Source organism: Oreochromis aureus, linkage group 14 (assembly GCF_013358895.1).
Source record: "Oreochromis aureus strain Israel breed Guangdong linkage group 14, ZZ_aureus, whole genome shotgun sequence".
In the NCBI taxonomy this organism is placed as follows: Eukaryota; Metazoa; Chordata; class Actinopteri; order Cichliformes; family Cichlidae; genus Oreochromis; species Oreochromis aureus.
In genome coordinates, this window is record NC_052955.1 from 19,008,810 (window position 1) to 19,022,682 (window position 13,873).

General features: G+C 41.8%; 1 protein-coding gene across 1 annotated transcript in view; it reads right to left on the bottom strand.

Annotated features, from left to right (window-relative positions):
• Positions 1-13,873, bottom strand: part of LOC116314750 (Down syndrome cell adhesion molecule-like protein 1 homolog) — an 88,873-nt gene that overhangs the window by 10,126 nt on the left and 64,874 nt on the right. Inside the window, exons 18-23 of the mRNA XM_039622218.1 lie at positions 10,382-10,528; positions 10,129-10,284; positions 7,866-8,005; positions 2,787-2,940; positions 889-1,006; positions 57-220 (exon numbers count right to left, since the gene is read on the bottom strand). Coding sequence (XP_039478152.1) covers positions 57-220; positions 889-1,006; positions 2,787-2,940; positions 7,866-8,005; positions 10,129-10,284; positions 10,382-10,528 — 879 coding nt within the window. The remainder of the gene's footprint in view (positions 1-56; positions 221-888; positions 1,007-2,786; positions 2,941-7,865; positions 8,006-10,128; positions 10,285-10,381; positions 10,529-13,873) is intronic.

Consider the following 13,873-nt stretch of genomic DNA (forward strand, 5'->3'; position numbering starts at 1 on the left):
ATTGTTTATTACGTAAAAAAAAGTTTGCTAGTGTGTCATTATAGCCATTCGCTTACCTTGCACCAAAAGGTTGACTATAATAGTGTCAAAGCCAAGTGTGTTTGTGGCTGTGCAGGTGTAGTAACCAGAATCCTCAGCTTTGACAGAGCGAAGCACCAGAGTCCCATTAGCCAAAATGAGACGCTGCCCATCTAGAGAAACTGGTATGGCTGTGTCCTCACTATTGAAGAGAAAGAGACACTGATAAGAGGACCTTCAGTCTATTATTAGGGTTAATTAAGTATCAGCAGCCATTTTGAAACACCTATGGTCATAAAAAACGTATTTAATATAATAAAGGATTAATAAAATTGATATTTCTCTGATTAACAATGTTAATGATTTATACATTTTTTGGTATATTGTTATATGTTCTTTCGTCTTCGTTTTACTGGTGAGGATGGACTCCAAGGGGACACAAGAGAAACTGGGACTTTTGTGGAGAGCTGCAGCAATAAGACGAACTCAGTTCTGTTCAATATTAACTTTATCTCATTATAACCTTACTGGTGGGCCCTCCACAACAGTCCCAGCTTCTCTCGTGGCCCCTGGAAAAAATGAATTGCCCACTCCTGGTTAAGGTGGATATCTTGTGTTAAGATGTAAGTTAGGGTCTGACTTGGTGTTTTGCATAGTTTCTAGTCTGAAGGTTTTCATAATAATTTTTAATTGCTAATCCAACCGGGACTACAATGAAGCTGGAGGCTATCCCAAATGACACTGGCAAGAAGTGAGGTACACTGTCTGCACATTACCTTAGCATGTGCACTTAATTCTCTGTAATCAATTCTCAGAGGCATTACAGCAGCAAGCACACTCTGCTTCAGTATTTCTAGGGTGGATTCTCACCTGTCTTTGGTCCATTTTATGGTAGGTGTAGGTTCTCCTACTGAGCTACAAGGCAGTCGCACCTCTTTCATCCAGGGAGTGGTCACAGTACCGCCAAATGAGATGATTTTAGCTGGGGCTGGTGGAGGAGAGGAATGAAAAAGTGAAAGGTGTATAGAGGCAGAGAAATTTAATAAAAAGACCATTAGAGCTAATTGCATTAACACTCAAGCAGCCCATAAGACCAGCTGAGCAATAGACTAATTAATATGCACCAATCGGATGATTTTGCTGTTGTCAAATAATTTTCAAATCCAATTAACAATCACTTTGTTTTGAATCAATACATCGCAGTGCTAATGCATGTGCATACAATGATTTATCTTCTTGCTAGAATTCTTTTAATAAGCACGATTAACTGAGAGGAAATGTGTACTCTCTATAATTCACATTTGAAAAGAAATCGGTGTTAAATGTGACACTGGCTGGAAAAAAATAGAACATATATATAAAATTATAAAGAATAGAAAGAATGAGAAGAGAGGATATGAAAAAAAAAGTCTTTCCATTCAGGCACATAACCCTCTCATTCTCTGTCACTCCCCTACACTCTCTGTCTCGCTTTCTTTCCCAAGCTTGGCGTCTTAATGCTAGTGCTCTAGTGCACTTATGTTAAGGTTGAATTAAGTATTGAGTGAGCAAGCCTGGAGGACACTGTCTATTACAGCTGCCGATCAGCAGCACACTCCGATATGAGCACACATTAACAAACCTTTGCACCCAAGTCAAAGGAATGAACAGATAAAGAAAAGGCACTCTATTCATTCTTACGCCTTTATTCAACCTGGCCTTTAATCCACAGCCTATTGATTTAACTGCCATCTTCATTTTCTTAAACACTTTGCCTCTCTATTGTCTTCTATATTAGTTAGCTCTGCTATTTTTTCCTCCACCTGCTGTCCTCTCTGTTGCTCCCCTCTTATCATTTCCCTGGATGAGGGCAGTTTATCTGGTGCCCTCTGAACTCTAAAATCAATCCTGCACCTCTGTAAAGTCAAAGCGAGCAATAACACAGAAATAAAGAAGGAAACTAGGGGCTGTGGAGTAGAAAAAATAATATTGGGAATAATTACATCACATCTACTATCAAATAAAAACACATGACATGTGCTGCAAGATTACAGTCCTTTACGGCGTAGTGTGTTACCAATGGTATTCTTGCTGACTGCAGTCCCAAATGCCTTTAGATCACTAACAAGCTTCTGCCGTGTAGTTTTCTCATGATCATTCTCACCCCATGAGGCAAGATCGGGCTCACACAGATTGGCTTGTCAGTCTGTGTGGCTGGGTCTGGGATCAATTACTTATTTCACAGACAAATCAGTGTATAACTTTCATGTAATGTGCGTTTTTCCTGGATTTTTTGTCTCTTTTCATTAAAACGAAAACTTCCATAAAAATTAGAGACTGTTCATTTCTTTGTAAGCAAGCAAACTTATAAATTCAGCAGGGGATCAAATAATTATTTCCTCCATTGTATAGCGAACGTAATGCAGTAAGAAGATGATGGGGGATGTAAAGCAAAACATCCTTTAAAAATGCTTATTTTTAGTTCATGAGTGGTGCAGTGGGGTGAAGAATAGTCGGAGAGAAAACGAGTGGTTTGTAGAGCAGCACCACTCTAACAGCAGATGTATCCTAATAGTTCCTGAGAGAGAGGACAGAAGCGGGGGAAAAATAAACAGGAAAAAGAGGGCACTGTTTGTTTCTTCCACCAAACAAAAAGTCGGTCAAAAGATTACTTCACAAATTTAGCATTGAACCTCGATAAAATGATCAAACTTAAATTTTGAGGGTCTTTAATCTACAGTGGGCACTTCCACTAATCATGGGTCTCCCTTTCATATTGAGGGACTCACCTTTGGCTGCTGGCTCCACAGTGACCTTTTCGCTGAAGTTACCTCGGCCTGCAGTGGTGACGGCTGCAGCCCAGATCAGGTACTGCTGGCGGTGGTTGAGGTGTGTGATTCGGTAAAACAGCAGCTCTGGATTAGCTTCATATTCACTTGGCAGCTAGGGAAAAACGAAATGAGAAGAGAGATTGTTGATTTGGAAGACTAAACTTGATAATGTCCTAAAATCATTTCACTTGATTAAAACTGTTCGACTACCTCTCACTGCAATTATCTAATCAGCCAATGGCACAAATTCATGCATTTAGATATGTAGACATGGTCAAGAAGACCTCCTGAAATTCAAAGTGAGCATCAGAATGGGGAAGGTGATTTAAGTGACTCTGAAAGTTGTATGGTTGTTGGTACCAGACAAGCTGGTCTGATGATTTCAGAAACTGCTGATCTACTGGAAAGGCGATGGTGTAATGGTGCAGGGTATTTTCTTTGCAGACTTTTTATCCTTTAGTACCAACTGAGTATTGTTTAACAACACAGTCTAGCTGAGTGTTGTGGTTGACCATGTCCATCCCTTTATGACCATCGTGTACCCATCTTCTGATGGCTGCTTCCAGCAGGATAGAGTGGCATGTCACAAAGCTCAAATAATCTCAAACTGGTTTCACTGTACTCGAATGGCCTCCACAGTCACCAGATCTCAATCCAATAGAGCACTTATAATAATAATAATGGATTGGATTTCATATAGCGCTTTTCAAGGCACCCAAAGCACTTTACAATGCCACTATTCATTCACTCTCACATTCACACACTGGTGGAAGCAAGCTACAGTTGTAGCCACAGCTGCCCTGGGGCAGACTGACAGAGGCGAGGCTGCCATATCGCGCCATCGGCCCCTCTGGCCAACACCAGTAGGCGGTAGGGTAAAGTGTCTTCCCCAAGGACACAACGACCAGGACAGAGAGGCCGGGGATCGAACCGGCGACCTTCCGGTTGCAGATACGATTCCCAACACCCTGAGCCACGGTCGCCCCAACGCCCCTTATGGGAAGTGATAGAACAGGAGATTCACAGGCCCACTTCGGAGGTGGGGTGCCCTCGGCCTCTCGGCCCGGGGCTCGGTCATTCAGGCACAGCTGGCTGCCGGCGGAGCTCACGGGCACGTCACTGCAACCCCCCCTGACTTCTGCTCCGCGGCTGCTGAGTGACCCCTCATCTGGGACTCTCCTCAGCTCTTTCTGGGATAGTGGCGCGGCTGCCCCTATGTTGGTCTTCCTTGGTCTCTTGTGTTCTGGGGGCCTCTGGATGTCTGGAGTTTTGATCTCCTCCATACCTGCTTCATGCCCTGGAGGACGGGGCAGTGGCCCCCCACACCCTCTAGCAGATCATTACATGAAGGAACGTTTTAAAAAACAAACAAACAAAAAAAACAAGCGCGTCCATGCTCACAGGTGTACACACAGGTGATCACACACACAAACTACACTCTTTTTGGCTCCTACCTCAAAGCACACTGTGCACTGTCGACCTCACGTGCTGCACAATAATGTTTAATATTTAGTATTTACTGTCATATTCCCATATATCATTGTGATGTTGTTTATTACTCTCGTTTTCTTCTGCTTGCTTTCTTTTTTTCTTTCTCAACAGGTGATCCAGGTGATCGATATATGTATTTTTTGTCTGCTTATTCTGTTGGTTTTTGTTTTTTGCCCTTTTCCCCGTCCCTCTTCTCAGCTGTTTTTCTTTCCCTCTTTCTTTCTCCCTTTCTTTCCCCAGTCAAGTCTGTCCCGTATTCAGCAAGTGAAAATAAAATAAACAATAAAGGTGAATCAAATGGACCATTACGGCAAGGCTGGGATGGTCAATTTGGTAAAAGTAAATCCGTTGGGCATCTTTCTTCGCCTTTAGACAATAATTCTGATGGCAAAAGAACCAAACGGGACAGGTTAAAAAAAAAAAAAAAAAAAAAAAAAAAAAAAACAGGAGATTCACATCATAGATGTGCAGCTGACAAATCTGCAGCAACTGTGTGATGCTATCATGTCAATACGCACCAAAATCTCTGAGGAATGTTTCCAGCACCTTGTTGATTCTATGTCATGAAGAATTAAAGTAGTTTTGAAGTCCAAAAAAGTGCACAATGAGGCAAAATGGGCAATTACAATAAAAAAGAGTCTGGATTGGTTTGGAAACACGTAGCGCTTTAACGGTACCTTTTCAAAATAAAAAAAATATTTTATAGCATTTCTCAGAAAATTTAAAGTATATTCAAGGTAGCATAAGGTAAAATTTTGGGGATGCCAAATACAAGATTGTTTGGAGAGGCAGGTGATGTGATGAACTGAGTGAACATCATTTTAATGTGAACCAATTATTTTCTTCTTCATTTTGTACCAGTAAAACAGAGACCAAGATGGGCTAAAAGTTAGAGAGGTTCTGAGACTTATCGTAATGTGGTAAGGCAAAACGGTATGAAAGGATGACGCTGGAGGGAGGGAGGGAAGAAAGGCAAGCGATGCTTGAGGAGAGAGAGGCGAGAGGGTTGGATTGGGGGAGTGAATCCCACTCCCTCGCCTTCTCTGTTCTCCTCGGGGAGGGCAAACAGAGATATGAGAGAGGAAGACAATAGGGGACAGACAAATGAGTCAGTCAGAGATATCATGAACAGTCATACACTAATGAGGCCTATCTACTGCAGGCATCAGCAGTGATGGAGAGGAGAGGAGAGGAAAGTAACACAAACAGACAGAGGAAGAGGAATGGTTACCCACAAGCACCATGAATACACACCAATACATATGCATGAACGTACTGAAACACAGGCATACACACACACACACACACACACACACACACACACACACACACACACACACACACATAGAGCCGCATACATGACCTGGAGGTGGATGTGTAATTGCAGTGTGTTTAACCCAGCCATGTGTCTCCTGTCTAGACATATACGCATCACTGTCCCCTTAACACACACACACACAGAATCTTTCCTTTTTACTGCCTGCCAATCGCTATTCACCTACCCACCAATTATACCTGTATTTCCTCAACTCCTACTCTTCACCTACTCCTCAGGTATCCCAGCAGTCAGCTATATATACACACACCTGCAACTCTGGCTGTTGCTGTGCTGCTGGCCTCAAGTAATAAATAGTATGAAAAAAAAAGAAACACAATCAAAAATTCAACACACACACACACACACACACACTGCACTGTAAGGCAGCACCTAACATTCACTCGGCACCCTCTAAATCATATTTTACTACAGCCAAGCAGTTTGACACCGTCTTACATTTGTGACTGACAGGCACACATGCACAGATGAAATGAAGACTGCGATACAAGTGTCAAATAGCATGAACAGTCAGCGAATGTGCCAGACCAGTAAAACCTGCGAAGACACTGCAGCGTTACTGAGCTCTGTCCTAGCCTGCTGGGTTGTTGTCTGCAGAACGGTTTATTCTGTGCAAACAGATTCCAGTATTCATGTTGTTTTTCACATTTATGAGCAGGTCGCCATGAAGGAATCCACTGAGCTTTTTATTACTTCACTATGTTCCCTGTTCATCATCCATTCCTCTTGCCTCTGACGCTCTCTCTGTTTTTCTCTCCGACTATTCTTCACCCCACTGCACCATCCTTCTGTGCACCCCCCCATGCCATCACTGTTCTTCATTTCTTTATCTTTACATTTGTCTGTCATCTGTGGGCCCACTCCTTGCTTTTTCTTGCATCTATCCACCAATATACACCCCCCCTTCCCTTCTATTTTACATTGTTTTACCATTCCCCCCCCCGACTCTCACATACGCATCAGTATCTTCTTCTGCACATTTGTCTCTATACTCTCCACTGCAAGCTGAAGCATGGATGGAGAGATGGATAGATAGATGGTGGGATGGATGTATGGGTGGGTGGGTAGATGCTAGGAGGAAGGGAGGGAGGGAAGAGTGACAGAGTGTGTGTTGCTGTAACGGATATTAAAATATTCCTCCGGCGTGGAGATAGCGGTGATCCGGGGAACGATAGAGCGAGATAATGAAAAGAGGAACAAAAGTACTCCCCGCGCGGTGTGTCTGACCCCCCCATCCCTCCTTCCCTCTCTCCAGTCGCACTCATTTACATAGTAATCATGCCGAACTCTGCATGGGGGCTTCAGAAAGAGATAGATAGATAGATATATAGATAGATAGATAGATGGATAGATAGATAGATAGATAGATAGATAGATAGATAGATAGATAGATAGATAGATAGATAGATAGATAGATAGATAGATAGATAGATAGATATAAGGTGTGAGTGATTTATGAATGAGGGACATTAAGGAAAAGATGTATATTTCTCAAAGGGAACATTTATATAGTACATGTGTATGCATGTGCGTGTGTGTTCAAGACTGCAAGCAGGATATATTTCTTGCCTTTAAATTCACACTGTTATAGAAACATGAGTTGCATATATGTATGTACCTCTATATCGCTCATGTAATACATTTATGAGTGTGTTTCTGTGTGCGCGCGTGTGTGTGTGTGTGTGTGTCTAAGCTAAAGTGTGTATTTGCTCTTGGCTTGTTTTCTGCCCTCGTTGATGAACAGATGAGGTTGTCCTGGCAACGTGATGAGACGCAGATATGTAAATGAGGCTGGAGGGTGAGTTTGCACGCACACACACTGCAGAATGAGGAGAGCTCATTTCACACACGTATCTCGCTGAGACTGCAGCACTAGACCACACACACAAAAACACACCCCAACACACACACCTACACACACTCACTCACACACACACACACACACACACACACACACACACACACACACACACACACACACACACACACACACACACACACACACACACACACACGCAAACGCTATAATTAAGTCAAATGAGTTTTATCTCAGCAACATATAAAATGTTTAACAGAAGCTGTTTTCTGCATAGAAAATAGGATCTTGTCCCCTTCATTACCAAGCTATGCTGGGGGTTGGTCTTTTTGCACTTTTCCACTTTAATTCATTTATTTATCCTGAAACTCTCTGCACCCCTCTTGTAACTCACCGGTTGGCCTGACCCAGGGCTGGAGCAGTAAATGGTGTACTTGCGGATGATTCCATTTGGCTTGTGAGGGGGCAACCACGACACTACGACACTGCTGGCAGAGGAGGGCACAGCTTTGATGCCAGCTGGGGGTCCGGGGTCTAAAAAGAAAGAAATGGAGGGCTGAGTAAAATGTGAACCACTTATATTTCAATGTGGTTACAGTAAACGGGAAGTAGCTTTCCCTTTCATCTTTATTATTTGCAGTAAATTGAACATCTTTGGGTTTTAGACTATTGGTTTGACAAAACAAGCAGTCAGAATTCAATTCAACTTTCTTTTACACATCAGAACAACAGCTGTCTCGAAGCGCTTGTTAATATTATTAGGTAAAACCCTACAATATTAGAGAGAGAACTCCAGTGATCAATAGCCTGGCTTATGGGAAAATGCAAAAGGAATATTTCAGTATTTTCTGCCATTTAATAGAGCACAGATAATGATGTTAAGAAAATGACTGGCAGTATACCAGCTGCTCTATATGCATACTAGCCTGCATATAGTAGTGTATTATTATACGTTCTAGAAGTATATTGGTTCTTTATTATCATTTATAAAGGCCTAAAAAATGCCTTATGCTGCGTGACTGTATTCCTCAACCTCTTCCCAAATAAAGATTTCTCCTCATCAGCCCCGCTAAGTATGAAACTACTGGTGAATTAATTAAGTTAAGACCTCACTTCTATATAAATAACATCCTACTGGAATATCTTCATTCGGACACTAGTAACACCTGTAGCTTTACATACATTTAGAACAGACAATATGTCTTAAGTTTCATAAAGAGAAAATGATTATTCTCTGTTTACTATCACCATTTAAGGCTCATACTGAGCAAAAAATATAAAAATGCATAATCTATAACAAGAATGTATGATATGACCAGCAACTGCCTTACTTAGTGATGTCCAGAAATTAGGCTGTTTTTGATGGAAATTTGTATTTGGCCGAGCACCAGCAGAATATGACATTAGGATTTATTAATATGAGAGGTATTTGTGTAACACTTAAATATTATTACGAGATATGAGTTCATTTAGAGTCAAAGGTCAAAAAATCCTGAGAGAACTTGATAATATTGGAATTTATACCAAAATAGCATTCTTAGCATAAAATCCACAAATGAAGACATGTAATCACACATTCAATGAGCCAAATACTGTGGTCCCCTAGATATAAGGCTGAAAAATTAATCCTGGTCTTCAATATTCTTATGCTTGCTGTCTTCTATGTTTATGCATGTAAGAGACGGAGGCAGAGAACGACAGACTGAGAACTGGCTGTTTGCACAATTGCACAGCAAACACTTTTCCATGTGCTGCGGACAGAACCGAGGGCAAAGGGAAAATACAGAAAACGTTGCGCGTTTGTGAAGAGGTTGCCCCTGGACACAGTGTCAACCCACATCAGGGAAAAAAGACACACTCAGTTTGCCCCTGATAAACACGCACACTCTCACACACGCACACACAAAGACTAACACAATAGACATATTTGAATAGCAATTGCAGTGGGGCCAGCTCATAAAATGGAGATATGGTGGTGAAAAGAGAATAAAGGCCTTTTCTGAAATGACACTTCTTAGAATCTCTGCTCCCCTCTCTCTCCTGCACTCCCTCTCTCCCTCATTTTCTTCATCTCCAGACGCTTGCCTTCTCCTCTGCCTGGCCCCAGGGAGGTGGAGGAGAGGCGGATACGGATGTAATCCACAGCACCGCCAGTGTAAGCACAAAATTAATTCTCTCTAAGCCACAAAGAATTAATCCCTCTCCTTGTGCTGGGTGCCGGGGTAGACTTGCACACAAACAATAGCGCATGTACACACACATGCACTCGTGCATGCACGCCAACACAAAGCCATATACACCTGCAAACAGACAGACTTAACCCCCCACCCATCTCCACACACTCGCATGCACAGACTGACACCCTTAGGGTCCTTAACCACACACACACTTTTTGGCTTCTTAATTCTCATTAGCACTGGTAATGGCACATCAGAGCACAAAGAGGTTTTAATCAGCAACCTCAGCCTTACAAAGACCCCCTCTACCCCCGCTGGCTCTCTGCCTCCCACATTGCTGCCTAAACCAAGAAAAAAAAAACCCCAAAAAGCTTAAACCTGCCCCAAAGATGTGAGGAAAGTAAATGACTCCTCCTGACTGGAGGTCAGTTCTTCATTTAGTTTATCTGTTTGGTCAGAGCTAGTAAAATATGGACTCACAGTCTTCACGGGTTTGGATATAAAGGACATTGCTCCGGACGCCATCCCCAGCCTGGGTGTAGGCCAGCACTTGGATGCTGTAGTTAGTAAACTTTTCAAGGCCTCTCAGCTCCACTTGCTCTTTGGTGGTTGTGATGTTCTGCATTTCACCCCACTCTGTTAGACAGTAAGACAGAGAGAAGATTAGAATGCAAACCTGAGTCATATAGTGATCGCAATTTAACCTGGATATAACAAGACAAACTCAACACACCTCCATCTGGGAAAACAGCCCAAAAAACAACACGATATCCCTTCAATACACCGTGAAGTGTCAGTCTTGGAGGCTCAGCCCATGTGATAACTGCTTCATCAGATGTTACAGAGATGGCTCGCACATTCTGAGGAGGCTGACTGGGTACTAAAGACAAAGACAGAGGACAAAAGGACAGATGAGTTATCCAAGCTGTGAATCGTCAGGTATATAAATATGTAGCGCACCTTTTTAGTAAAGAAGGTCTGATCATTGAATGTTGGAAAAACAATTACAACTCATTTGACTGAGTGCAATACGAAGATAAAATGCAGAAAATCCAGGAATTATTTACTCTTAAATATCTGGTTTATCATTAGAAGATGATTTCTTTCCATGCTGTGGAACTGGATTACATTAGGGGAGCGGTTCTAAAACTTTTGTTGGCATGTCCCAGTTCAGAAACTGAAAAATAATTCATGTCCTTCACAACACAAATTTCATATTTTATTTTATAGAGTAACCATAAACAGAATGCAAGTTGAGTTTGACTTAAATAAAAGTTAGTGTAACAGCATGAATAAACACTTTTTTCCCTTAAAAAATCATATTGCTTGAACTTATTTTCATTCCATGCTTTTTGTCCAAACGCCACAGTGCTCAATGAACTTAAGAAAGCTAATGGAGATGCAGATTTTTCAAAATAGTCCCGAGGTCAAAATGGGAGATGCCCCCAAGGGTGGTGGGGAATGACCGAGCTAAGATCCTGTGGGACTTCCAGATACAGACAGACAAAATGGTGGTGGCTAACCAACCGGACATAGTGGTGGTAGACAAACAGAAGAAGACGGCCGTAGTGATCGATGTAGCGGTCCCGAATGACAGCAACATCAGAAAGAAGGAACACGAGAAGCTGGAGAAATACCAAGGGCTCAGAGAAGAGCTCGAGAGGATGTGGAGGGTGAAGGTAACGGTGGTCCCCGTGGTAATCGGAGCACTAGGTGCGGTGACTCCCAAGCTAGGCGAGTGGCTCCAGCAGATCCCGGGAACAACATCGGAGATCTCTGTCCAGAAGAGCGCAGTCCTGGGAACAGCTAAGATACTGCGCAGGACCCTCAAGCTCCCAGGCCTCCGGTAGAGGACCCGAGCTTGAAGGATTGACCGCCCGCAGGGGTGAGCGGGAAATTTTTTTTTTATGTTTTGAAAAATATATTTCAACTATTTTGAAAAACCAGCGTCTCCATTAGATTTCTTAAGTTCATTGAGGTTATATGGATATTGAGTTTGCAGGGGTATCTGCAGCCTGAAGTTAAACATTGTGCAGATTATTTTTAAATGAATGCAAAGGGGTTGACATTTTTGTTTTCAAAGATATGACTTTGGTAGTTAGTTTATTAACAAATCTATTAACAGACCTTCCTGAAACCCTAAAATACATTTCCATATCAAACTTAAAGTGAGTAAACAGGTGATAGATGAAAGGCCATGCCATGTGTCAAGCCTGATGTATAGGACCATTTCTCTTTCTCTGTACAAGCCTCCCTCTGTCCCTGCCAGTCCAGGTGTCCTTTCTATTGGCTACCACTGACCACGAGTCATTCAGGCTTTGAATAAAGACCACTGTTGAAGATGAACAGAAGTCAACTTGTGAGAGAAGGAAGCGCAGGAAGAGAGGAAGAGTGCTGACTGAAAGACAGAGTGTAATGAAAGAGAAGGATTGGGCCAAGTCCACCAGGGAATTTCTCTGCAGCTGGTGAAGAGAAAGGAGGAGGGAGGAGGATGGAGGACTGGAGGGAAAGGAGAAAGGAGGATCAGAAAACCAAAACATGGTTTTGCATGAATAAAAACTTTAGCTTCCATATCTAAATAATGAGAATGCAACTAAACACAACCCTATTCCCACCTTTACAAGAAGAAAAATAAGACTAAAAATGTGATCAAGAAGCTTAGTGGGTTCAAATGGGTGTCTCTAATAGGGCTTGCTTATACAGATATTTTAAAATTAAAACACAAAACAAAACAAACAAACAAAAAACCCTTACATAAATGACTGCATTAATTTGGGGAAAATAACGATGATGAACTCAGGCTATAGGGAGGAGGACACGCGGGTGATGGGCAGAGGAAGAAGGGAGGAAGAGAGTTAAAAGCAAGGGGAGCAAGGGAAGGGCAGAAAAAGATGAAAAGAGGGATCAGGGAGACAATGCGCTCAGCTGTGGATAATTACAGCAGGAAGCTAGCACAGGGAAAGAGAGAGAGACAAACAGAGAGACAAGCTAATTATAATTATTTTTAGTATGCTTGTTGTTATCACTATTATCATAATGGCCATCAATATCACTGTCGCCACGGTGACAGCCACAGGAAAGAACTGGAGGGCTCTGTCTCTTCTAGACCAATGAGGCTCAGCCAACTGTTCACTGGAAGGACAAATATGTATGTGATTGGTGTATGTGTGTTTGTTTGTACATGGTACAAATATGCAAATGTAGACTGAATAGTTTGACTGAGACTGAGATTGAGAGAGATAGTATGTAACAAAGATGGCTGTCTGCATTTAGCATGAAGATGAACTGCCCAGTGAGAAATGACAAATGAGAACACAAGAAGTATGACAGATGCAGCCGCCTAGTCCAAAAACTGGAGCCGAAGAGGTGATGTGTCAACTTTCATTCTTTCGAATGGATGAAAGCGAAAAGAAGTCTGTATAGATGTCTATAAAGAAATTACAATACTTCACCTTGATGTATGTTGTCAGTAAACCGTTTGGTCTTAATTGCATAGCTTAATTTAATATGATGTGATGTTGATTTTTTTTAAATTATGGTCAAAAAGATGATATACCAGGATACGATAAATGGTGACTGCCATACTGCTAATTTTGAGCATAACAACTGTCAACTTGTCGTGGTTTTCATTTGTTTTATCAGTAGCCAAAAGTACGGTGGCCCTGAGAGGCCAAACGGACTGCAACTTAAGAACCAGCAATAAGAAAAAAGCTGCAAAAGCACTCAAAACACAACGGAAATAGGAAACAACAAAACAGAAATAGGAAAAAACAGATTTCCAAAAGCACAAGGGAAGTGTTTCTGGGGAGACAATAACCCGACGGACCAGTTGCAGGAACCACAATATGCTAAGAATTATTTAATCCTATTTCTGTTTTTGTTTCTCCTATTTCTGTTTTTTTCTTCCTATTTCCGTTGTCGTTTTTTCCTATTTCCGTTGTGTTTTGTGTGCTTTTGCAGCGTTTTTCTTATTGCTGGTGTTTTCTTAAGTTGCAGTCTGTTTGGCCTCGCAGGGCCACCGTACAAAAGTCAATTAATGCAGTCAGCATAGAAACCAATGCTTTATATAAAAAAATAAATGAATAAATAAATGATAAAATATTTTATTTAAAAAGGTGCCTGTCCTTGCAGTATAAAGTTTAGCTCTTGAAAGTCTGGTTGAAAAGCTAAATGGATCAGAATTCAAACACAGGACAATAAAGAAGGACAAGGACTCATTGCTCTA